We start from the raw sequence: 26,273 nt of genomic DNA on the forward strand, positions 1-26,273 counted from the left end.
AAAGAAGTTCTGGGATTTACATACCAAAGAACAGAAACCAACACATCCCATCCTAAATTTATCTTAAATTGTTTAATGTATCATCACATCTCCATGACACTGTACTCATTTGGATATAAATGCTGTTTTATGACCTTATTCTCCACAACCACCTAATGAAGAAGCAGTGCCTTGAAAGCTAGTGTTTCCAAATAAACCTGTTGGACTATAACCTGGTGTTGTGTGATTTTTATCTTTGTCCACCACAGTCCACTACCAACATCTCCAAGTTAGGTCTTGCTGCATATCAAAGTTGAAACTTTATTGCTGGAACAGCACAGCAGGTCAGGCAGCATCCAGGGAACAGGAGATTCGACGTTTCGGGCACAGGCCCTTCTTTAGGAATGAGCAGAGAGTGTTCAGCAGGAGAAGATAAGAGGTAGGGAGGAGGGACTTGGAGGAGGGGCGTTGGGAATGTGATAGGTGGAAAGAGGTCAAGGTGAGGGTGATAGGTCGGAGTAGGATGGAGGCGGGGAGGTCAAGAAGAAGACTGCAGGTCAGGAAGGGGGTGCCGGGCTGGAGGGATCCGGCTGAGACAAGGTGGGGGGAGGGGGGGTGAAGAAACTGGTGAGGTCCAAGTTCATCCCCTGCGGTTGGAGGGTTCCCAGTCGGAAGATAAGACGTTCCTCCTCCGACCGTCGGGTTGTTGTGGTTTGGCGGTGGATGAGTCCAATGACCTGCATATCCTCGGTGGAGTGGGAGGGGGAGTTGAAATGCTGTGCCACAGGTTGGTTGGGTTGGTTCGTCCGGGTGGCCCAGAGGTGCTCTCTGAATCGCTCCGCAAGTAGGCGGCCTGTCTCCCCAATATAGAGGAGGCCACACCGGCTGCAGCGGATGCAGTAGATGATGTGGGTGGAGGTGCAGGTGAATCTGTGGCGGATATGGAAGTTTCCCTTGGGGCCTTGGAGAGAAGTGAGGGGGGAGGTGTGGGCGCAAGTGTTGCACCTCCTGCGGTTGCAAGGGAAGGTGCCGGGAGTGGAGGTTGGGTCGGTGGGGGGTGTGGATCTGACAAGGGAGTCGCGGAGGGAGTGGTCTCTACGGAAAGCTGATAGGGGTGGGGAGGGAAATATATCCTTGGTGCTGGGGTCTGTTTGGAGGTGGCGGAAGTGACGGCGGATGATGCGCTGTACATGGAGATTGGTGGGGTGGTAGGTGAGGACCAGTGGGGTTCTGTCCTGGTGGCGGTTGGAGGGGCGGGGCTCAAGGGCGGAGGAGCGGGAAGTGGAGGAGATGCGGTGGAGGGCACCGTCGACCATGTCGGGGGGGAAATTGCGGTCCTTGAAGAAGGAGGCCGTCTGTGTTGTGCGTATTTTGAACTGGTCCTCCTGGGAGCAGATGCGGCGGAGACGAAGGAATTGGGAGAATGGGATGGCGTTTTTACAGGGGGCAGGATGTGAGGAGGTGTAGTCCAGGTAGCTGTGGGAGTCGGTTGGTTTGTAGTAGATGTCCGTGTTGATTCGGTCGCCTGAGATAGAAACAGAAAGGTCTAGGAAGGGGAGGGAGGAGTTCGAGACTGTCCAGGTGAATTTGAGGTTGGGGTGGAAGGTGTTAGTGTAGTGGATGAACTGTTCAACCTCCTCGTGGGAGCACGAGGTAGGGCCGATACAGTCATCAATGTAGCGGAGGAAAAGATGGGGGGTGGGGCCAGTGTAGTTGCGGAAGATGGATTGTTCCACATACCCTACAAAGAGGCAGGCATAGCTGCGGCCTATGCGGGTGCCCATGGCTACTCCTTTTGTTTGGAGAAAGTGGGAGGATTGGGAAGAAAAGTTGTTCAGGGTGAGGACCAGTTCGGTCAGTCGAAGGAGGGTGTCGGTGGAAGGGTACTGGGTGGTACGGCGGGAAAGGAAGAAGCGGAGTGCTTTGAGTCCTTTGTGATGGGGGATGGAGGTGTACAGGGACTGGGTGTCCATGGTGAAGATGAGGCGTTGGGGACCGGGGAAGCGGAAATCCTGGAGGAGTTGGAGGGCGTGGGTGGTGTCACGAACGTAGGTGGGGAGTTCTTGGACTAATGGGGACAGGACCGTGTCGAGGTATGCGGAGATGAGTTCGGTTGGGCAGGAGCAGGCTGAGACGATGGGTCGTGCGGGGGAGTCAGGTTTGTGGATTTTGGGCAGGAGGTAGGAACGGGCGGTGCGGGGTTGTGGGACTATGAGGTTGGAGGCGGTGGATGGGAGGTCCCCTGAGGTGATGAGGTTATGGATGGTCTGGGAGATGATGGTTTGGTGGTGGGGGGTGGGGTCATGGTCAAGGGGACGGTAGGAGGAGGTATCTGCGAGCTGGCCAATCCACTCAACTTGCACATCTTTGCACTGTGGGAGGAAACTGGAGCACCCCAAGGAAACCCATGCAGACACTGGCAGAATTTGCAAATAGGTCTGAATTGACCCCAGATCCAGGCGCTGTGAGGCAGCAGTGCTAACCACTGAGCCACCCAAAGAAAGTCTTCAGACTTTGACACTTAAAGAGACCATGTCTGCTATTAAGATTGTTTACATCTACTCCTTCAATCTGTGGTTGCCACACTGTGCATTAAGGCCCCCTGCAGCAGTCAAAATGAGGTCTGTTTGAATTCGGGGCTGAGGTCAGGTTTCCTGTCTGAGTGGGCCAAACCCACTCCCCAGCAAGGAGTGGAACTTTCAGAATTGGGAGCAGGAATTCTGCATCACAGAGCCCACATAGCATTTTTTTAAAGCTCAGGCATGTTTTCCCAACTCAGTGAACTTTAGACTCCAGTGTTTCAGTCCCATAAATCATGGAATGCTGTAGAATCTCTCAGCGCACTGTCCAGACAGTGAAGCTCTTTATAGTCGCAGTTGTTAATGGAAGAAACACAGCAAACTCCCAGAAACAGAGATCTGAAAGTGATCACATGACCTTTTAGTTTGTGGTATTGATCATTATTGATAAGGATAGCGGGGGGTCTTCTCTTCTCTGAAGTAATACATTCATCTGAAAGGGTAGTCTAGACGCAGACCTTAACAACATAAATATATCACTGAATTAAAATAAAACCTTTCAACTTGGACCAATCACAACAATTCACCAGAATAGAGTCATTCCATCATACAGCATTGAAATCGACTCTACAGTCCAACCAGTCCATGCCAGCAAAGTTCCCAAACCAAACTAGTGCCCCTGCCTGCGTTTGGCCCATATTCCTCTGACCATTCCTATTCATGTACCTGTCCAAATGTCTTATAAGTGTTGTCACTGTACCCACATCTACCACGAACTCTGGCAGTTCATTCCACACATGAACCACTCTCTGCGTAAAAGATAAATAGTTGTCTCTCATGTCTTTTTTTTAAAACATTTTACTCTCGGCTTAAAAATATGTCCCCTAGTCTTGAAACTCCCCATCCTAGGGAAAAGATCCTTGTCATTCGTCTGACAGTGGGTGGCACTGTGGCTCAGTGGTTAGCATTGCTGCCTCACAGCACCAGGTTTGATTCCAGCCTCGGGCATCTGACTGTGTGGAGTTTGCACATTCTCCCCGTGTCTGCGTGGGTTTCCTCCGGGTGGTCCGGTTTCCTCTCTCAATCCAAAGGTGTGCAGGTCAGGTGAATTGGCCATAGTGTTAGGTGCGTTAGTCAGAGGGAAATGGATCTGGGTGGGTTACTCTTCGGAGGGTCAGTTTGAACTTGTTGGGCCAAAGGGCCTGTTTCCACACTATAGGGAATCTAATCTTATGTATGCCTCTCATGATTTTATAAATGTCTATAAGGTCACTCCTCAACTTCCTAAGCTCCAATAAAAAGCAACCCTCCAAAAATAAATTCAATCAAGTTTGGGAAACATGATTTCCCTTGCACAAGTCCATGCTTACTATCCCTAATCGGTCCTTGGCTCTCCAAATGCATGTGAATCCTATCTCTCCGAGTCGCCTCCAACAACTTATCCACCACAATGTCAAGAGAAAATAGAAAACAAAATTTATGCCTCACGGGAGGGCAGTGTTCGTTGTCAAGTTGGCTCTGTTTGGTAGTGCTGTTGCCATGGAGACTGCCCCAGTTGATCTTTGACAGTTGACTGCCAGGTTTTGAATAACATGGTATATGAATTTCATTGATAGTGTGATGTAGGTGGTATGTCTCAAAGACTGGCAGCAATTTCTTCAGCTATTTGCAAGAAGGAAGGTACTGATCGTACCTAAGCAGCTCACATTTGAAAATCTCCCACCAAGGTGTCCAACTTTAGATATGACTCTGCAATTAGTCAGCATTTGCTACATAATCCTGAGTGTGCTAAGATTTATGGTGACAATAAATTAGGATTGTCTGTTGAGCTCATAGCATAACACACTCCTATATAGGGGATGGTAGACATATTAATGCACAAGCCTCTATTCTTTCCAAACAGAGAGAACAAGCATTCTGCCTTGTTCAACGTAACCTAATAAATTGCAACATTCTGCACTTCGTTTCTCGGATCTTGACCAATCAGAGTCAATCTGTTGAGTTTACAATTTTCACAAAGTTTGACAGTTAACTGCCAGTCATCAAAAACTGGTGTCTTCTCGATGACAATGTATTTACCAATCAGAGTCCACTTGCCAACCAATCAATGCCATCCTTTCATGCAATGTAAATATTGTTTTCTCTTTACTTCTGTATTCTTGTGAAATGTCCTGATGAGGGGAAGATGAAAAATTGGACAAAATATGTCTTTTTCTTTCAGCCACACCCGAGCTCGGCAGGACAAAACAGCTATTAGTATCGACATCCAAATCTGAAAAATGTGGACTAAGTTTCTTTTTAGTTTCTTGATAAAGTAATTATTCGACTGTGCATACCAGTACAAAATGCATGACGTTTGTGTGAAGATTCAATAATGTGTGGGATATTCGCCTACTGTTCTGCAGGGCCAACTCAAAGATACGAACACGATCTCCCAGCTCCAGCAAAGAGTTTCCACCATCTCCAACTTCTAGCAGCAAATCTTCGCCCATGAGAAGACGACCGTCTTCTCATAACATTGCAGAAAGTAAAAAAAAGACCAAAGACAAGGGCGATCTGGCACGGCAGAAATCAGAGGAGAATACAGGGAGTGATGCTAAATCACCAGAGTTGGCAGAGAGTGACTCTCCAGCGACCACACCAATCAAGGAGCATGATCGGAAGAAAGCAGCTCTAGGTGAAGGTGATTACAACAGCAGCTTGCTTTTATCTAGCCCCTTTAGTGCCGTAAAGTGTCTCTGCACGCATGGCGAGAGTACAATTCAACACAAATTTGACACGAGCCACTTAAGGAGATCCAGGTGTCCAGCAGCGTGGGGACCCGGGTCAAAGCTTCAGCACAAAGGGTCAGCAATTTAGGACTGCATCAAGGAGAAATGCAAGTCTGTGCTCCACTTTGGGTGGACACTCTGGTGCTAAGGCCAATTGATTTTTTTGCTGTCTCCCAGACTCGAAGGGAAATAGAGAGAGAGCAGGTAGGAAAGTGCAGTTGAGACCACAATTGTGTTTAAGAGTGGAGCAGGCTTGATGAGCCTATTGATTGACTTAGAGATGCCGAGATTGAAATCTGATTCACTAAAAGTCTGGAATTAAAAAGCTGGTCAAGTAATGACCGTGTTATCACTGATGATTGTTGTAAAAAACCCATCTGGATCACTACTGTCCTTTAGAGAGGGAAATCCGCCATCTTTACCTGGCCTGGCCTACACATGTTTAGATTACTTAGTGTGGAAACAGGCCCTTCGGCCCAACAAGTCCACACCGCCCTGCCGAAACGCAACCCACCTATACCCCTAGGTTTACCCCTTACCTAACACTACGGGCAATTTAGAATGGCCAATTCAGCTGACCTGCACATCTTTGTGACTGTGGGAGGAAACCGGAGCACCCGGAGGAAACCCACACAGACACGGGGAGAACGTGCAAACTCCACACAGTCAGTCGCCTGAGGCGGGAATTGAACCCGGGTCTCTGGCGCTGTGAGGCAGCAGTGCTAACCACTGTGCCACCGCGCCGCTCACATGTCTCCACATCCACAGCGATGTGAATCTTAACTGCCCACTGGGCAAGTAGGAATGGACAATAAATGCTGGTCTAGACAGCAATGCTGACATTTCATGGCAAAATCAAAAAAGGAGGCCTTTTGGCCCATTGTATCCACAGAGATCTGACTACACAAAGCCCATTTTCTAGCTTTTGGCCCATAGCACTGGAGGCAACAGCAGAGTGAATATTCAAATATTGCTTAAGATTTATGAGAGTTTCTCACTCAACTCACCCTGTCAGATTGTGAATTCCAGACTCTCAGCAATCTCTGGGCAAACACAAACTCTACTCAACTTCACTCTTAGCCTGCTACCTCTATGCTACTTGAATATTGCCACATCTTCACATATTCTAGCTCGTGTTTCCTATGTTTCAATAAATCAGAGCAGCAAAGAGTGTAAGGGTGCCGTTTCTGTCTATGTCTGAGCCCCAATCCCAAATTTGAGAGCATGATCTCTGCCAAAACTGTCTTTCAATACAAAGCCATCAGACTGGCATAGAAACCCCTTCTGGTTCACCAATGTCCTTTATGGAAGGCAATCTGTCCATTCTTACCTGGTCTGGCCTACCTATGACTCCACATGCAACAGGAGAAAGTGAGGTCTGCAGATGCTGGAGATCAGAGCTGGAAATGTGTTGCTGGAAAAGCGCAGCAGGTCAGGCAGCATCCAGGGAACAGGAGAATCGACGTTTCGGGCATAAGCCCTTCTTCAGGAACGAAACGTCGATTCTCCTGTTCCCTGGATGCTGCCTGACCTGCTGCGCTTTTCCAGCAACACATTTCCAGCTCCACATGCAACACTTAACTGCCCTTTGACGAAGTCCTAGCAAACCTAAGGCTGACCAATGGGGAGAAAAGGGCAACGGTAAGAACAGAAAACAAGGAGAGCTGTGATATTTTATCTGTTTTTTTCCACCGCAAGGCTTTTTAAAAGTTTTCCATTCTCCCTTTCCCTGTGTTTTACACCCTATCCATTGACAATTTACTGACACAATTGTACATATCCGGCATTTTCCATTTTCCTCTCAGATTCCCTGCATCCCGTGGCTCCTTGATGTTCTGCTCAGTTTGTGACTGATCTGTGAAGAGAAAGAGGCCATTCAGCCCATGAGATTTGCTGCACTGTTGAAAATGAAAACATAGCCAATTGAGTGCCTCAATGCTATTTTCCTGATCATTCCCATGACCCTCAATGTTTTAAATATGAAGAAATGTATCTTGAACATCTTCAATCTGGGAAACAGAATTCCGAAATAATCTCTGCCCTTGGAGGGAAGAAATTCCTTATTGTCCTGATTAGGGCTGACAGTGGCACAGTGTGCTTTGCAGTGCCAAAGACATGGATTCGATTCCACCCTCGGGCAGCTGTCTCTGCAGAGTTCACGCAGCCTTCATGGGTTTCGACTGGGTGCTCCGGTTTCCTCACACAGTCCAAGGATGTACAATTTAGGTGGATTCACTGTGGAAAATTGCCCATAATGTCCAGGGATGTGCAGGCCGAGGTGGCTTAGCCATGGGAAGTGCAGGGTTAGAGGGATGGGGTGGACCTGGGTGGGATGCTCTTCGGAGGGTCAGTGTGGACTCGATGGGCCAAATGGCCTGCTTCCGTGATGTAGGGATTCTATGATTGTAAATCTGCACCCATTGTGTTCACTCCAGTTCCCTGTGCTGGGATACAGGCAAGGTGATAGAATGCCCTGTTTTGTTGTTGCCCTGTTTTGTTGTTGCTGAGATGTTGAACTCGATTGCGTTCTCGTTGTTGGTTGCGCGATTTCTCTAGCACCGTGGGCTGTTCAGCTGAGCAGCAGCAGCCCTCCGACTGATTGAGCCGCCTCTCGGCATTTCCCCTTTCAGACGCGTCCTCTACAAAGACCACGGCGGGGACGACGAACCCGGAGGAAGCAGCAAGGCTGCTGGCAGAAAGGCGGAGGCATGCCCGGCTGCAGAAGGAGCTGGAGGAGAAGGAAAGGCTGGAGCAAGAGGAAGCAGAGAGGTAATAGGCTGCTCTGCAGAATGTTTGTAACTGGCTCCTGTCACTGAAGCACAGAGAACAGTGGCTCAGTGGTTAGCACTGCTGCCTCACAGCGCCAAAGACCCCGGTTCGATTCCAACCTCGGGGCAACTGTCTGTGTGGAGTTTGCCCGTTCTGCCCGTGTTTGTGTGGGATTCCTCCGGGTGCTCCGGTTTCCTCCGACAGTCCAAAGATCATAGACTCCTAGAGATGTACAGCATGGAAACAGACCCTTCAGTCCAACCTGTCCATGCTGACCAGATATCCCAACCCAATCTAGTCCCACCTGCCAGCACCCAGCCCATATCCCTCCAAACCCTTCCTATTCATATACCGATCCAAATGCATCTTAAATGTTGCAATTGTCCCAGCCTCCACCATTTCCTCGGGCAGCTCAGTCCATACACGTACCACCCTTTGTGTGAAAAAGTTGCCCTGTAGGTCTCTTTTATATCTTTCCCATCTCACCCTAACCTATGCCCTCTAGTTCTGGACTCCCCCCACCCCAGGGGAAAAGACTTTGTCCATTTATCCTATCCATGCCCCTCATAATTTTGTAAACCTCTATAAGGTCACCCCTCAGCCTCTGAATAGCCCCAGCCTGTTCAGCCTCTCCCTATAGCTCAAATCCTCCAACCCTGGCAACATCCTTGTAAATCTTGTCTGAACCCTTTCAAGTTGCACAACATCTATCTGATAGGAAGGAGACCAGAATTGCATGCAATATTCCAACAGTGGCCTAACCAATGTCCTGTACAGCCGCAACATGACCTCCCAACTCCTGTACTCAATACTCTGACCAATAAAGTAAAGCATACCAAACACCTTCACTATTCTATCTACCTGTGACTCCACTTTCAAGGAGCTATGAATGTGCGGTCCAAGGTCTCTTTGTTCAGCAACAAGTGAATAGGTCCTGCTAGGATTTGCTTTCCCAAAATGCAGCACCTCGCATTTTTCTGAATTAAACTCCATCTCCCACTCGTCAGCCCATTGGCCCATCTGGTCCAGATCCTGTTGTAATCTGAGTAACCCTTTTCGCTATCCACTACACCTCCAATTTTGGTGTTATCTGCAAACTTACTAAATGTACCTCTTATGATTAGATTAGATTCTCTACAGTGTGGAAACAGGCCCTTCGGCCCAACCAGCCCACACCGATCCTCCAAAGAATAACCCACCCAGACCCATTTCCCTCTGACTAATGCATCTAACACTATGGACAATTTTGCATGGCCAGTTCACCTGAACTACACATCTTTGGACTGTGGGAGGAAACCGGAGCACCCAGAGGAAATCCACGCAGACACGGGGAGAATGTGCAAACTCCACGCCCGAAGCTGGAATCGAACCTGAGATCCTGGTGCTGTGAGGCAGCAGTGCTAACCATTGAGCCACCATGCCGCCCCCTGGGAAAGCACAGCAGGTTAAGCAGCATCCGAGGAGCAGGAAAATTCACGTTTCGGGCAAAAGCCCTTCATCAGGAACCCTTCATCAGAAACGTTGATTTTCCTGCTCCTCCGATGCTGCCTGACCTGCTGTGCTTTTCCAGCACCACTCTGTAACCAATGGCTTGTTCTCCCTGTATTCCATGAGATCTAACCTTGCTAATCAGTCTCCTATGGGGAACTTTGTCGAATGCCTTATTGAAGTCCACTTCTACCATTCTGCCCTCATCAATCCTCTTTGTTACTTCTTCAAAAAACTCAATTCTTATGTTCCTCTAAATGGTTCTTTTTTATATTTCAGTGATTTGCCTTGTCTGGTTCTATTATGTGGAATGTAATACAAATTGTAATAAATGTAATTATCGTGAAACAAAGGCTCAAATTGTTCCCACTCATAAAAGGATTGAGAACCAGACGGTACAGTCTTAATGTGGTTTCCACATGAAGCAAATACAGATGTGCAGGTTTGGTGGTGTGGCCATGCTAAATTGCCCCAAAGTGTTCAGGGATGTGCAAGCTAGCTGGATTAGCCATGTGAAATGCAGGGGTTACAGGGATGGGGTGGGATACTGTTCTGAGGGTCAGTGCAGACTCAATGGGCTGAATGGCCTGCTTCCACACTGTCGGGACTCTATGAACATTGGAGAAACTCAGCAGGTCAAGCAGTATCTGTGGAGGGAGAAACAAGAGTTAACGTTTCGAGTCCAACAATCCTCCTTAAGATCTGACAAGCGTTGGAAAACAACTTTCTTTTACTTTTGAGGAACAAGAATTCAATGATTTCGAGGCCCAGTGCAGAAGACAAGAGAAGTTGTTAATCATGGAGAAAGAGAAAGGGAGATGTGTAAAAGGATACAAATTAGGGACAGAAAGGGTGACAATGGGTCCTTTCTACTCAGAACAAAGGAGACACAAACAAGGCTGTGGGGAGAGAGGGGAGAGAACGTAAGAAAACTGGACAACAGACATTATGCAGTCAGTTCCTGAAGTTATTGAATTCAGTACTGAGACTTGGAGCCTGTGGAGAGTCTAAGTAAAAAAAGAACTATCTAAAGAAGTAGCTGACTCAAAGGAAGAGTCACACCTGATTTGAAACGTTAAGTCTGCTTTCTAACTCCACTGATGCTGCCAGACCTGCAGATTTTCTCCAGTATTCCATGTTCTTGTTTCCGATTTCCAGTATCCGCTATGCTTTGCCTTTATTGGAGTAACAATAGTAATATGTTCCCTGACTACATTCCATTCCTTTCCAACAACATTTGATTGTTCACCTCTGATGTTACAAAACGTTGCCAAGCCAGATTTAATGCTTTGCTGAAGCTGATTACCAAAGAACGTGGTTTTTTTTTAGGAATGCCTTAAAGGAGTGTGAGAAATGTTTAAGGTGGGTGGTTCTACTGCACAGGCAGCTGAAGGCATGGGCACTAATTTAGTTGTAATCAGGGTTGCTCAAGAGGCCAGATTCAGAGGAATATGGAGGTTTGGGCGATCACAGAGGCAGGAGTGGCCACATTGCAATTTGAATACAAAAACAGGAACTTTTCAAATGGACCAGGAGCCAGTTTAGGTCAGCGAGCTTGGATGGAGCCATTTTGGGTTAGCAGAGGACAGATGTTTGAGAGACCAGAGACAGCAGTGTGTGGACGAGGACTTGACGTTAGTTGCCACACCCAAAAGAGCAGAAAGACGGGGCTGGATTGAGGCTGGGAGCTGGGCTCCTATCTGCATTCTCATCCCCAACACCAACAGGAAGTAGGTATGATGGAGTCTTTTAGTTTGGGTTTGATGCCAATTAGTGGGATGTTGGGGCAGAGAGGGACTGTCGTAGAGATATAGTAAACCTCCTGTTTAAAGAAATACTAAGTCGGGACTTCTCATGTGTAACCCGATATTGCAACAATAAGAATGGTTTGAAATATTTTGAACTCTTTCTTGCGATTGGCTGTTGGTTTCACTGATAAGGCCCAGCATTTATCACCCTTCCCCAGTTGCCTTTGATTTGAGTGGTTTGCTTGGCCACTTTTACAGCGTGCACCTTTAAAATGTATGTTAGCTGAAATGCAATTATATCACCAACGCTTTTCGCGCTGTTTCAAAAGCATGATTTTTCTATAATGCGGAGTTGCACGAGAACGCAACTATCGCATTATAGAAGAACTACCTGTATATAACTGCAGGCCCAGAGCAATATGTGTGACTCTTAACTACCCTCTGAAATGGCTGAGTAAAACACTTCGAACAAAGGCAACTAGGGTTGCTCTACAAACTCCTGTCTTGCCAGTGATGCCCACATGCCAAGAAGAAATTAAGACCAGCAGAGTACCCAGACAGACAAACCAGTAACCATTTGTAGTGAACGTACCGATCCTCCATTTTGAGGTCTACAAGAGGAGTCAGACTAGTTTGCCCCATTCAGCAATTTTACTGATTTTCTTTTCTCCTTTTGGGTTTGTAGACGGTTGAATGAGTGCCAGCACTTTGGGAAAAGGCAGCTGTAGTTTGAGTAAATCTGGGGTTGTCGCTGCAGGAAACGTCAGGAGGAGCTGCAGAGAAGAGAAGCTGAAGAGACAGCTCGCCGTGAGGAAGAGGCACGCAAACTCGAAGAACAGCGAATACAGCAGGAGCTGGAGCGCCAGAGAAAGGCGGAAGAGGAAAGAATCCTCCGGGAACAACAGGAGAGAGAACTTCTGGCCAGACTGGAGCAGCAGGTAAGGGGTTACATGGTCTGTCCTCAGCACTGCTATCCTTAGTCTCCAGCCATCCAAAAGCTGCATTGATCCTGCCTCACGGTTCTGGGAGCAGTAACATCACAGCTTATGATGACCTTGGTGTTGTGATAATCCAAGAACAAGGAACAGTATGGCATAAGAATAGGCCCTTCAGCCCACCAAGACTGCACCGACACATGATGCCTTGGATGTAGGTTTGCTCACTGAGCTGCAAGGTTCATTTCCAGACGTTTTGTTACCCTACCAGGTAATATCTTCAGTGGGCCCCGGGCGAAGCACTGCTGAAAGTTCCAGCTTTCTATTTATATGTTTGGGTTTCTTTGGGTTGGTGATGTCATTTCCGGTGGTGAGGTCATTTCCTGTGGTGAGATCACTTCCTGTTCCTTTTCTCAGGGGGCGGTAGACGGGATCTAACTCGATGTGTTTGTCGATAGACTTCCGGTTGGAATGCCATGCTTCGAGGAATGCTTCGCCTGAAGCCCACTGAAGATGTTACCGAGTAGGGTAACGAAACGTCTTGAAATGAACCTTGCAGCTCAGCGAGCAAACCTCCATCCAAAAACCTCAACCTGAGCTACAAATCTTCTCAAAACACATGATGTCTTTCTAAACTAAAAATCTTATGGCTTCTATGGATCTCTTTCACACTTTCCCCCTTTTACCTTGTGGACTGCAGATGCTGGAGAGCCAGAGGTCAGGCAGCATCTGAGGAGCAGGAGAGTCAATGTTTTGGGCATAAGCCATGAGGTGGGGAGAGGGGAGATGAGGAAACTGGTGAAGTTGATGTTGATGCTGTGTGGTTGGAGGGTCCCGAGGCGGAGGTTGAAGTGTTCTTCCTCCAATCGTTGGGTGGCTTGGATTTGGCAATGGAGGTAGCTCAGGACTTGCATGCCCTTGGCAGAGTATGGGGCGGAGTTGAAGTGGTCAGCTACTGGGCAGTGGGGTTGTTTGGTGCGTGTGTCCCAGAGATGTTCCCTAAAACTCTCCCCGATGTAGAGCAGGCCACATAGAGAGCAACAGACGCAGTAGATGAGGTGGGTGGATGTGCAGGAAAATCTCTGCCGAATGTGAAAGGATCTTGTGGGGCGTTGGACTGAAGTGAGGGAGTAGGTGTGAGAGCAGGTGCCAGGAGTGGAGGTTGGGTTGGTGGGGAGCATGGACCTAATAAGGGTGTCACGGAGGGAATGGTCTCGACGGAATGCTGATCGGGGTGGGGAGGGAAATATTTCTCTAGTGGTGGGGTCTGACTGTACGTTGTGAATATAGTGGAGGATGATGTGTTGTATCAGGAGGTTAGTGGGGTGGAAGGTGAGGACCAGGAGGGTTCTGTTCTTGTTGCATTTGGAGGGGTGGAGTTCAAGGGTGGAGGTGCAGGAAATGGAGGAGATACACTGGAGGGCAATGTTGGCTACATGGGAGGGATTATTATGGTCTTCGAAATAGGAGGCCCTCTGGGATGTTCTGGAGTGGAATTGGTCCTCCTGGGAGCAGATACTGCAGAGGAACTGGGAGTAAGGGATTGCGCTTTTACATAAGGTTGTGGGAGGAGGTGTCGTCCAGGTAGCTGTGGGAGTTTGAAATAGATGTTCGTGTTGAGTTAGTCGCCGGAGATGATGACGGAGAAGTCCAGGCTCCTTGCCCCTCACCACTTCCACCCCCACGTTCCTGATGAAGGGCTTCTCCCCACAATGTCATTTCTCCTGCTCCTCAGATGCTGCCTGACCTACTGTGCTTTTCCAGTGCCAGAGTTTTCGACCCCTTTACCCTAAACCTATGTCCCCCAATAACTGACATTTCAAAAAGGCTCCCACTATCCATTCTATCCCTGCCTCTCTTAATTTTGTAACCTTCTATCAGGTTGCCTCTCATCCTCCAATGTTTATGTGAAAACAAACCAAGTTTGTCCAATCTCTCTTCATAGCTAATAGCCTCCAAATTAGGCAAAATCCGAGTGAACTGTTTCTATACCCTCTCCAGATCCTCCACATCCTTCTGCTTGTGTTCACAATATTCCAAATGTGGCCTAACTAAATTTCTGTACATATGCAACATGACTTGGCAATTGTATACTCTATGCCCTGACCAATAAAGGCAAGCATGCCATAATCCTTCTTGACTCACCTTGCTATTTTCAGGGAACTGTGAACCTGTACACCTAGATCCCTCTTTATGTTGATACAACTAAGGGTTCTGCCATTTACTGTATACTCGCTTCCTGCATTAGATTTTCTAAAGTGCATCACCTCGCATTTGTCTGGATTAAAATCAATCTGCCATTTCTCCACCTGTCTTCAGCCTGTCTATATCCTTCTGTATCCTCTGGCAATCCAGCTCATTTTCCGCAGCTCCCCCAATTTTTGTGTCATCTGCAGATTTACAAATCAGACCACCCGCATTCTCTTCCAAATCATTTTGTGTATATTTCAACAACAGGGTTCCCAGTACTGATCCCTGTGGAATACCGCAGGGAATAGAACATTGTTCTATCAGCGGGTTCAGCTTCTGGGTTTTGTATTCCATTGTTACATTACTGGAATAATAATCAAGGCATCGGATGTTGGAAAACTCTGTGATTTTGAGAGTTTGATGTCAGTAAGGGTAGCCATAAAATTGTGGTGTTCTAAAACCCTTCCTCACTCTTCCCAGGAAAGGAGGATTACTTTCCCAGAATAGGCCAGTTAGCTTAGTGTCCGTCATTGGAGAAATGTTAGAATCTTTTATAATGGATATAATAGCTCAGCATTTAGAAATACAATCTAATCAAGCAAAGTCATGAGATTAAATCATGCCTGACAAATTGATTAGAATTCATGGAGGAGGTAACAATTAAGATAGACAAAGTGGCGAATGTAATATATTTGGATTGTCAAAATGGTATTTGGTTAGGGACCATGCATGAGGCTGCTGAATAAGTATTGGAGGGAGCATATAAGCATGGATACAGGATTGGCTAATAGAAGACAGAGTGTTGGCATGACGGGGGCATTTTCAGGATGTAATTATGGAGTGCCCCAGCGACCAGTGCTGGGACCACAGTTATTGACAATAAATATTAATGACTTGGATGAGGAAAGTGAATGCATTATAGCCAGGTTTGCAGATGACACAATAATAGTGGGAAGGCAAGTGGTGAGAATGACATGAGGACACTGCAGAGGGACATAGACTGCCTCAGTGAGGAGGCAGAAAATTGACATGGAATGTAATTTGGAGAAATGTGAGGATGCGCACTCTGGCAAGTATTCTGGTGGGGCCTCCGATGCCTTGATTATTATTATTTAAATGGAGTAGGATTGCAGAAAGCTGCAGCAGAGCAGTGTTTTGGAGTTCTCTTCCATGAATCACAAAAAGCTGACTGTAGGGAAGGACAATGGAATAGAACATAGAAAAGTAGAAAAGTACAGCACAGAACAGGCCTTTTGGCCCACGATGTTGTGCCGAGGTTAATCCTAATGTCAAATATAGTAACTTCACCTACACACCCCTCAACTCACTGCGCTCCATGTGCATGTTCAGCAGACGCTTAAATGCCCCCAATGACTCTGCTTCCACCACCACAGCTGGCAACGCATTCCATGCATTCACAACTCTCTGCGTAAAGAACCTACCTCTGACGTCTCCTTTATACCTTCCTCCTAATATCTTCAAACTATGACTCCTCGTACCAGTCAATCCTGCCCTGGGGAAAAGTCTCTGGCTATTGACTTTATCTATTCCACTCATTATTTTGTACACCTCAATCCGGTCTCCTCTCTTCCTCCTCCTCTCCAGAAAGAAAAGTCCAAGCTTATTCAACCTTTCCACATAGTCCAGGCAGCATCCTGGTAAACCTTCTTTGCACCCTCTCCAAAGCCTCTGTATCTTTCCTATAGTAGGGTGACCAGAACTGGACACAATATACCAAGTGTGGCCTCACCAGGGACTTGTAGAGCTACAGCAAGACCTTGCAGCTCTTAAACCCTAACCCCCTGTTGATGAAAGCCAAAGCACCATATGCTTTCTTAACAACCCTAGCCACTTTGGTGGCAACTTTGAGGGATCTATGTACTTGCACACCCAGATCCCTCTGTTCCTCCACACTGCCAAGAATCCTGTCTTTAATCCTATATTCAGCATTCGAGTTTGACCTTCCAAAATCATCACTTCACATTTATCCAGGTTGAACTCTATCTGCCATTTCTCAGCCCAGCTCTGCATCCTGTCTATGTCACGCTGCAGCCTGCAGTAGCTCTCTATACTATCAATGACACCTCTAACCTTTGAGTCATCTGGAAATTTACTAACCCACCCCTCAACCTCTTCATCCAAGTCATTTATAAAAGCTACAAAGAGCAGAGGCCCAAGTACAGAGCCCTGCGGGACCCCATTCAACATTGACCTCCAGGCAGAATACTTTCCATCTACAACCACTCTCTGCCTTCTATCAGCCAACCAATTCTGAATCCAGATAGCCAAATCTCCCTGTGTCCCATACTTCCTGACTTTATGAATGAGCCTACCATGGGGAACCCTATCAAATACCTTGCTGAAATCCAAATACACCACATCCACTGCTCGCCCCCGTCGTCGACTTGTCTTGACACCTCCTCAAAGAACTCAATAAGATTTGTGAGGCATGACCTGCCCCTCACAAAGTCATGCTGACTGCCTTTAATCACACAATGCTTTGCCAAATAGTCATAAATCCCATCCCTCAGAATTATTTCCAAAACTTTGCTGACCACAGACATAAGACTTTCTGGTCTATAATTGCCAGGGATTTTCATATTCCCCTTCTTGAAAAGAGGAACAACATTCGCCTCCTTCCAATCCTCCAGTATGATTCCCATGGAGAGTGAGGAGGCAAATATCCTCGCCAGCAGCTTAGCAACCTCCTTTCTCACTTCTCGGAGCAGCCTAGGATAAATCTGGTCAGGGCCTGGGGACTTATCAATCTTAATGTTTTCTAAAATTTCTAGCACATCAACTTCTTCAATCTTGATCTGGTCAAGACTGTATCCCAGCTCCTCTAAGTTTTCATTTACAACAAGTTCCCTTTTCTTGGTGAAAACGGAAGCAAAAAACCCTATCTGCTCAGACTCCACGCACAAGTTCCCTCCACTATCCCTGATCGGCCCTACCTTCTCCCTGATCATTCTCTTTTATCTTTCTTTAGGAAGAAAAAGGAATATTGGTCCTTGTTTCAAAGGGAATGGAGTGTCAAAGAAAGGTTTTGCTAAAATTACACAACGCACTAGTCAAACTACTGGTCAGATCCACGCCCCTCTACAACTCACCCTCCCGTCTTGGCACCTTCCCCTGCCACCGCAGGAATTGCAAAACCTGCGCCCATATCTCCTCCCTCACCTCCATCCAAGGCCCTAAAGGAGCCTTCCACATCCATCAAAGTTTTACTTGCACATCCACCAATATCATTTATTGTATCCGTTGCTCCTGATGCGGTCTCCTCTACATTGGGGAGACTGGAAGCCTCCTAGCAGAGCGCTTTAGGGAACATCTCGGGGACACCCGCAACAATCAACCATACCGCCCCGTGGCCCAACATTTCAACTCCCCCTCCCACTCTGCCAAGGACATGGAGGTCCTGGGCCTCCTTCACCGCCACTCCCTCACCACCAGACGCCTGGAGGAAGAACGCCTAATCTTCCGCCTTGGAACACTTCAACCCCAGGGCATCAATGTGGACTTCAACAGTTTCCTCATTTCCCCTTCCCCCACCTCACCCTAGTTCCAAACTTCCAGCTCAGCACTGTCCCCATGACTCCACCCCCACCCTCCTCTCATTTATCTCTCCACCCTTCAGGCACTCTGCCTGTATTCCTGATGAAGGGCTTTTGCCCGAAACGTCGATTTTACTGCTCCTCGGATACTGCCTGAACTGCTGTGCTTTTCCAGCACCCCTGATCCAGAAACTACAGATGGAATACTTTGAATAATTTTGAACACTTTATCTAAGGAAGAATATAGCGGCATTGGAGGCAGATGAGAAAAGGTTCACTCGGTATGGAGGGACTGTCTGACAGGAGGTTTTGTTTTTAATTTACTCGTGGGAGTGGGCTTTGCTGCCTGGCCAGCATTTATTACCTGTCCCCAGTTGCCTCCTGAGAAGGTGGTGATGGGCAGCAGTCCACATGCCCTTAGGGAGGGAATTCCAGGATTTTGATCCAGCAACAGTGAAGGAATGGCAATGTATATTTCCTGTCCCCATGACTTGTCTGGACCTGTCCTACCTGCCTATCTCCTTTTCCACCTATCCACCCCACCCTCTCCTCCCTGACCTATCACCTTCATCCCCTTCCCCACTCACCCATTGTACTCTATGCTACTTTCTCCCCACCCCCACCCTCCTCTAGCTTATCTCTCCACGCTTCAGGCTCACTGCCTTTATTCCTGATGAAGGGCTTTTGCCCGAAACGTCGATTTCGAAGCTCCTTGGATGCTGCCTGAACTGCTGTGCTCTTCCAGCACCACTAATCCAGAATCTGGTTTCCAGCATCTGCAGTCATTGTTTTTACCTCAATATATATTTCCAAGTCAGGGTGGCGATTGGCTTAGGAAGGGAACTTGGATCTGGCAGTATCCCCATGTATCTGCTACATTTCTCCTTCTAGATGGAAATGTGTTTGGAAGGTGCTGTCGAAGGATCTTTGCTGGATTTCTGTAGTGCATTTTGCAGTGGCAAGCAACATTCGTGCCACACAAAGACCATTACCAATAAGAGACACTCTAACCAACACCCCCTTGACATTCAACGGTATTACCATCACTGAATCCCCCAATGTCAACATCCTTGGGGTTACCATTGACCAGAAATGCAACAAGACTCATCACATAAACACAATGGCTGCATGTGCAGGTCAGAGACTAGGGATACTGCAGCAAGTAACTCACCTCCTGACACCCCAAAGTCTATCCAGCATCTACAAGGTTCAAGTCAGAAGTGTGATGGAATATTTCCCACTTGCCTGGATGGGTGCAGCTCCAACAACACTCAAGAAGCTTGACACCATCCAGGACAAAGCAACCCGCTTGATTGACACCACAATAAAAAGATTCAATCCCTTCACCACCAGCGCTTAGTAGCAGCAGTGTGTACTGTCTACAAGATGCACTGCAGAAATTCACAAAAGTTCCTTACACAGCAACTTCCAAACTCACGACCACTTCCATCAAGAAAAACAAGGGCAGCAGGTACTTGGGAACACCACCACCTGCAAGTTCCCCTCCAAGCCACTCACCACCCAGACTTGGAAATGTTCCTTCCCAGTTGTTGAGTCAAAATCCTGGAATTCCCTGCTGGCATTTTGGGTCAACCCACAGCAGGTGGACTGCAGTGATTCAAGAAGACAGCTCACCATCACCACCTCAAGGGCAACTAGGGATAGGCAATAAATGCTGGCCAGCCAGCGACGCCCAAGTCCCACAAATGAATTAAGAAAGAAAGATAATATACATAGCTGCTAATGAATGTCAGTGGCGCGAGGCCGTGGATAGTTGTGGATGTGGTACTAGTCAAGCGGGTTGGTTGAGTTGGTTGGGTCAATACTCATTGACTTTACTAAAACATCTGAGATTCTTAGAGGGCTATTGATAGTGTAGGTGTGGGGAGATTGTTTCCCCTTATAGGAGAGTCTAGGATCAGAAGGCATAATCTCAAAATAGGGGACCACACATTTAAGACATAGATGAGGAATTTCTTCTGTGAGAGTTCTTTACCACAGAGTGCTGTCGAAGCAGGGTTAAATAAATTCAAGGCTGAGAAGGACAGACTTTTTAAGCAATAAGGGAATCATGGGTTCTGGGGAAATAGGCGGGAAAGTAGAGTAAGATTATCAGATCAGCCATGGTCTCATTGAAAGGTGGAGCAGACCTGATGGGCTAAATGACAAAGTTCTGCTCCTCCATCTATTGGTCTTATGGTCCAGCCAAATGTCACTCCAGATCCTACCAATGTGATTGACTCTCCAACATCCTCTGTATTGGCTGAGGGTACCTGCACTGTATGGACTAGAGTGATTTAGGAAGGCAGCTCACCACCACCTTTTCCAGAATAACTAAGGAAGGATGATAATTGCTGGCTCAGCAGAAAACTAAAATGGAAAGTTAGTCTCCCTAGGAATCAGAGAAGCAGCTTCAAACACCTCCTCCTGTTTCACTGGCCAGCATGGTAAATCCAATGCTTCAACTCTGACTTTGCTGCCTAGACTGTGATCATCTTTCCCAATGGAAAACTCGTGATATCTTTCCTGAACCTCAGTAGTGAGCGAGCTTCTAAAATATGTTGCCCTTTCTCTGTGGACAATGAATGGTCAACGCAGAAGTTTATCCTGTTGCTGTCTATACTAGCTGTTTGCTAGAGCAATTCATCTAGTCTCACAGTCCCATCTTTACCTGTTGCCCTGCAATCCTTTTCCCTTCACATAATGATCCAATTCCCTTTTGAAAACTTCAATTAACCTTGCCATCATCTTCAGCACATTCCAGATTCTAACTTCTCACTACATAAAAAGGCCATTTTTGTTGCCATTTTTTTTCAAATCTGTCTTCTCAGGTTCTCAATCCTTCCACCAATAGGGGGAGTTGCTCCCTGGTCTACTCTGCCCAGACCCTTCCTGATCTTGAAGACCTTGGTCGAATCTCCCCTTGGCCTTTTCTTCTCTGAGGAAAACAGCTCCCATCTTCTCTGATCGTTCTGTTATCCTTCTGCCAAAGTGAAACACTTCAGACTTCTCTACATTAAATTTCATCTACCACTTGGCTGCCTATTCCCACATCCTCTATCCTTCCAAAGATCAACACTATCTTCCAAACAGCTGACAATATTTCCAAGCTTTGTATCATCCACATTTTGAAATTGGGTACGCCAAGTTCTAGGCCACTATATATATATATATCAGGAAAAGCAAGTGTCCCAGGGGAACACAACTTCTAAAGCTATCCATTAACCCTCACTCTTTGTTTCCTATCATTCAGCCAATTTTGCATCCACATTGCTACTGTTCCTTTATTCCATGAGCTTTAACTTCCTTCCTAAGTCTGATGTGTGGCACTGTATCAAATGTCTCTGGAAATCCACGTACATCAGCAGCAACAGCATTACTTTCATCGAGCCTCTCTATTCTTGCATGAAAAGGTTCCAGTGAGTTAGTTCAACACCATTCGCCCTTTACAAATCCATGCTGGCTTTCCTGAATGAAACTGCATTTGCCCAAATAACTCTCATTCCCATCATCCCTCAACAGATGAAGAATGGCAGCAAGTCTTTCCCCTCGTGGGAACATGCCTTGGCTGTATCTGAACTATCTGCTCTTGGAAGGTGTCCATTAGAGTTGTGCCTGTCAAGTTGACCCTCCCTAAATAACTCTGGATTGTTCCTTGTGCTTTTCTATAGTCGCCCTAACCTTGATGACGTTATGATTGTTGTTCCCAAAATGCACCCTCATTGATACTTGATCGATTTGGCCCACCTCATTCCTGAGAACCAGGTCTAGCAGTGCCTTCTTTCATGTTGCACTGGATACATACTGCTGCAGAAAATTTGTCTGAGCGCCCTCCAAGATATCTTGTTCCTGTCCTTCCTGCTACCATCCTGGTCAATACTTGGATAATTAAAGCCCCTCATTATAATGGCACCTTATGCAAAGTGTTCCACTTTGCTCATTGTTAAGAAATGGAGACTGCCAATCTCCTGTGGCAACCCTTTGACCAATTGGAGTCTGCCTGCCTGTTCTGAGAACTGAGATTGATGCATATTTGTCCTTGCTGCATCTCCATGCCAACAACGACCCAACCAATCAACACCCTCTTCTCAGGCTGGACAGGTAGTTCTCCTATAATCCCGTAGTTGCATTCTAGCAAAACCTCACTTAATAGAAATAATGGGGCATATGGGAAAAGTGGGGTTGGGGCAGACCAACACAAAATAACACATACAATCGCTCAAAAATCACCTAAAAGCCTAACACAAAGTATAGCACAGCCTGAATGAAGGTTTAAATCATATTTACTACATAAACAAAAGTAAATTTAACACATTACATTGGAAAAAATATTGTTAATGCAGGGACAAAGGATCACCATCATCATCACTTTCAGGTGCATTTGTGGTTGCAGAAGTGGGTGGCTGTGGGTGATTGTCTTCTGTCCGTTTGTTGTGGTTTGGTTTAGGTTGTGTGATATGCAAGTACAAGAACAAATTTAAAAAGCAGTAGCTATGAATAAGAGTAATGAAGTCCTGCAGGAATTATACAGGACTTATACAGAGGGGAGGTAATAGTGAGACTGCAGATGCAGGAGAGCAGAATGGAGCTGGAGAAAGCACAGCATGTCAAGCAGCATCGGAGGTGAAGGGGAGTCAACATGTCAGGTCAGAACCTTTCATCAGGGCTGGGGGAGGGGAAGGGGGCTATGAAATAAATAGTGGGAGTTTACAAACATATAGAGTTTATAAACCGGCTGTCAAATCTACCCACCCGCCCACCTCATCCCAGGGCCAGCCCTCCCTCTGCACCCTGCTGCCTTAACCTGACTCTACTGTCCACCTTTCACCCCACTTATCCGCTCCACACTTCTGACTGACCAATCACAGCCACCTCCTACCTGCATCCATCTATCACCATATCACCCACTTTTCCCCTTTCCCTCTCCCCGATGAAAGTTTCTGACCTGAAATGTTGACACCCCCCCACTTCGCCTTCTGATGCTACTTGACCTGCTGAGCTTTTTCCAGCCCCACTCTTTATCCAATAGTACTAAATCTCATACATGCTGTGACAGCAGCTGACATTGGTGCACACGCAGAATGGTGCAGAGACTTCGGACAAAGTGTGTGAAACAATCAGCAGTGGAATTGCACTATTGCGGACAGAGGTAAGCATTCTCGAAAACACTGTTCCCTAATTCTTCGGTGACATTAGAGCCAAATCACGCTGCCAAAACACGTTTTACACAAAAACTACCTGTATAAATTAGTGTGCCCTTTCTTCAAATCTGTTTCTTGCCTCCTCGTCCTGACTAGAATAGACAAGACTAAAAAAAAACTCCAACTTCTTTTTGAAATAGGTGTGTTTTCTAATTTCACACTGAAATGACTCGAATGGTGCCCTTTTCTTCTGAATTCTCCTCTCCAGAAAGAATAGCTCTATCAACCTGCAAAACCCGAAAATTACCCTAAAACACTTAAATCACCCCTTATTTGTCTGAACTCAATATTAAGTTAAGGATAATCTGAAATTAAATCACATTATATAAAAACAGTCATAAACTCTCTGGATCAGCCAGTCTTCTTACTCTAACAATACATATATGTAATATAAGTAGGCCACTCCACGACATATAGAAATGATACAGCATATCTTGTCTATGCTGACCCAAAGGCACCAAATTCAGACACACTCAATTTGCCTGCTCCATTGTTCAGCCTGATGATGGCTGGTCACCCCACCACACTGTACTGTCCACATATGTCAGAGATCCATTAGTCTCTGTCTTGAACATACACCGAGATTGAATCTCCTCGGCTTCTCAGCTAGAGAATTCCAAAGAATAACTGCCTCCTGATCTCAGTCCAAAATGGTTGACACCATTTGATCTGAAGTGGTGTCCATCTGCCCTTGACCCCCTGTCAGAGAGAGCACTTCGTTGACCACTGACACTCAATATAATGTATTTCAGACTTGGAGAAGCTGGCTTGTTGGCTACAGTATTGTTTTATGAGAGTGAGAACCTATCCTCAGTTCCCATCAGGTACATTTCAACCTTAAACTTAAAAATGGCATGGTGGCTCAGTGGTTAGCACTGTTGCCTCACAGCACCATGGACCTGGGTTCAATTCCAACTTCGGGCGACTGTCTGTGTGGAGTTTGCACATTCTCCCCTTATCTGCATGGCTTTCTGTAGTCCAACGATGTGCAGTTTCAGTGAATTAGCCTAGTGAAATTGTCCCACAGTGTTCAGGGATGTGTCGGTTACATACATTAGTCAGGGGTAAATGGAGCGAAATAGGGGAATGGGTCTGGATCGGATCCTCTTCAAAGGGTTGGTGTGGACTTGTTGGGCCAAATGGCCTGTTTCCACACTATAGGGATTCTATGAATAGGTATTCAGCACACGTCAGAGTTGAATAACACCTCCCCACATGTTGAATGTAATTAGACACAGAATAAATTGTGAGCAGAGATCGACGATGGCCATTTAAAGAACAAAACTTCTTTCCAAAATTGGCTTGGCCATGGTATGACACAGTTTACTTTGTAGTGGTGTTTTTATTTCATACCTGTACCCTGTATTTCTTTCTCTCCCCAGCGAGAAGAAGCTGAAATCAAGGCTCGGGAGGCAGCGGAGCGACAGCGATTAGAACGGGAACAGATCATCCACCAGATTGAGCAGGAGCGAATGGAGCGAAAGAAGGTTAGGTCGCAGAGTTAAGTTGGTGAACTGAAGGGAAGCGGGTTTTAGTTTGGGTGAAAATGTGAACAATTCTCCTTAACTGGGCAATTTTCTTCTTGTAGAGAATCGAAGAGATCATGAAAAGAACCAGGCGAAGTGACACTGGAGACCCCAAGGTAACCATAGCAACTGTAAAGTTAACCCCCCCCCCCCCCACCACCGCGTCTCCTGTAGTTTCCCTCCTTTCTGAATATTTTGCCACACTGTTAGTGTTGGATGGAATCTGCTGTAGAGCACACCAACTGCTCTATGACTCACCAGTTTGTTTAAATGTTTTGATTCAATCACCAAGATGGCCAATTTGGAGTCATAAAATACGAGAGTTTTTACAGCATGGGAAAAGTCCCATTGAGTCCACACTTGTTCAACCATCCACCTATACTAGGCCTATTCTCCGGCACTTGGTCCCTAGCCTCGCATGCTATGGTGCTTCAAATGTTCATCTAAGCAGAACTTAGAACGTAGAACAGTACAGGCCCTTTGGCCCTCAATGACTGGTCGACCTTTTATCCTACTCTAAGATCAAACTAACCTACATACCCTTCATTTTACTGTCATCCATGTGCCTATCCAAGAGTCGTCAATAATGTCCCTAATGTCTCTGACTCTCCTACCACCGCTGGCAGTGCATTCCGTGTAAAGAACCTACCTCTGACATCTCCCCCAAACTTTACTTTACTTACTTACTTACAGTGTGGAAACAGGCCCTTCGGCCCAACAAGTCCACACCGACCCGCCGAAGCGTAACCCACCCATTCCCCTACATTTACCCCTTTACCTAACACTACGGGCAATTTAGCATGGCCAATTCACCTGACCTGCACATCTTTGGACTGTGGGAGGAAACCGGAGCACCCGGAGGAAACCCATGCAGACACGGGGAGAATGTGCAAACTCCACACAGTCAGTCGCCTGAGGCAGGAATTGAACCCGCGTCTCTGGCGCTGTGAGGCAGCAGTGCTAACCACTGTGCCACCGTGCCGCCCACAAACCTTCCTCTAATCACCTTAAAATTACGTCCCCTCGTGATAGCCGTTTCCACCCTGGGAAAAAAGTCTCTGGTTATCCACTCTATCTATGTCTTTCATCATCTTTTACACCTCTATCGAGTCACTTCTCATCCTTCTTTGCTCCAATGAGAAAAGCTCTAGTTCCCTCAATGTTTCTTCAAATACTTTTAAATGTCTTGAGGGTTCCTGCTTCCACCACTCTTTCAGGCAATGGGTTCCAGATACCCTCCACTCTCTGGGTGATTAAAATATTTTCCTCAAATGTCCTGCAAGCCTCCTGCTCCTTACTTTAAACCTGTACCCCTGGTTATTGATTCCTCTACTCAGGGGAAAGATTTCTCCCTACCTAGTCTGACTATGCAACTAGAAACTTTGCACATCTCAGTCAGAACCCTCTCAGCTTGCTCTGCTCTAAGGTAAACAACCCCAGTCTATCTAATCTCATCTTTATCGCTGAATCACTCTGTTCCAGGGAACCTCCTGGTGAATCTCCTCTGCTCCCTCTTCAATGCAATCACATCTTCCTATAGTGCAGTGACCAGAACTACACACAGTGCTCCATCCGATGTTATATAACTAACCG

General features: G+C 46.7%; 1 protein-coding gene across 1 annotated transcript in view; it reads left to right on the top strand.

Moving 5' to 3' along the window:
* LOC122554875 (MAP7 domain-containing protein 2-like) overlaps positions 1-25,138 on the top strand; it is an 86,454-nt gene extending 61,316 nt beyond the window's left edge. The window contains exons 9-13 of the mRNA XM_043700231.1: positions 4,904-5,181; positions 7,900-8,038; positions 12,032-12,212; positions 24,537-24,641; positions 24,743-25,138. Of these exons, the coding sequence (XP_043556166.1) occupies positions 4,904-5,181; positions 7,900-8,038; positions 12,032-12,212; positions 24,537-24,641; positions 24,743-25,138 (1,099 nt within the window). The remainder of the gene's footprint in view (positions 1-4,903; positions 5,182-7,899; positions 8,039-12,031; positions 12,213-24,536; positions 24,642-24,742) is intronic.
* The last annotated feature ends 1,135 nt before the right edge of the window (positions 25,139-26,273 follow it).

The sequence above is a fragment of the Chiloscyllium plagiosum genome, chromosome 12, assembly GCF_004010195.1.
Source record: "Chiloscyllium plagiosum isolate BGI_BamShark_2017 chromosome 12, ASM401019v2, whole genome shotgun sequence".
In the NCBI taxonomy this organism is placed as follows: domain Eukaryota; kingdom Metazoa; phylum Chordata; class Chondrichthyes; order Orectolobiformes; family Hemiscylliidae; genus Chiloscyllium; species Chiloscyllium plagiosum.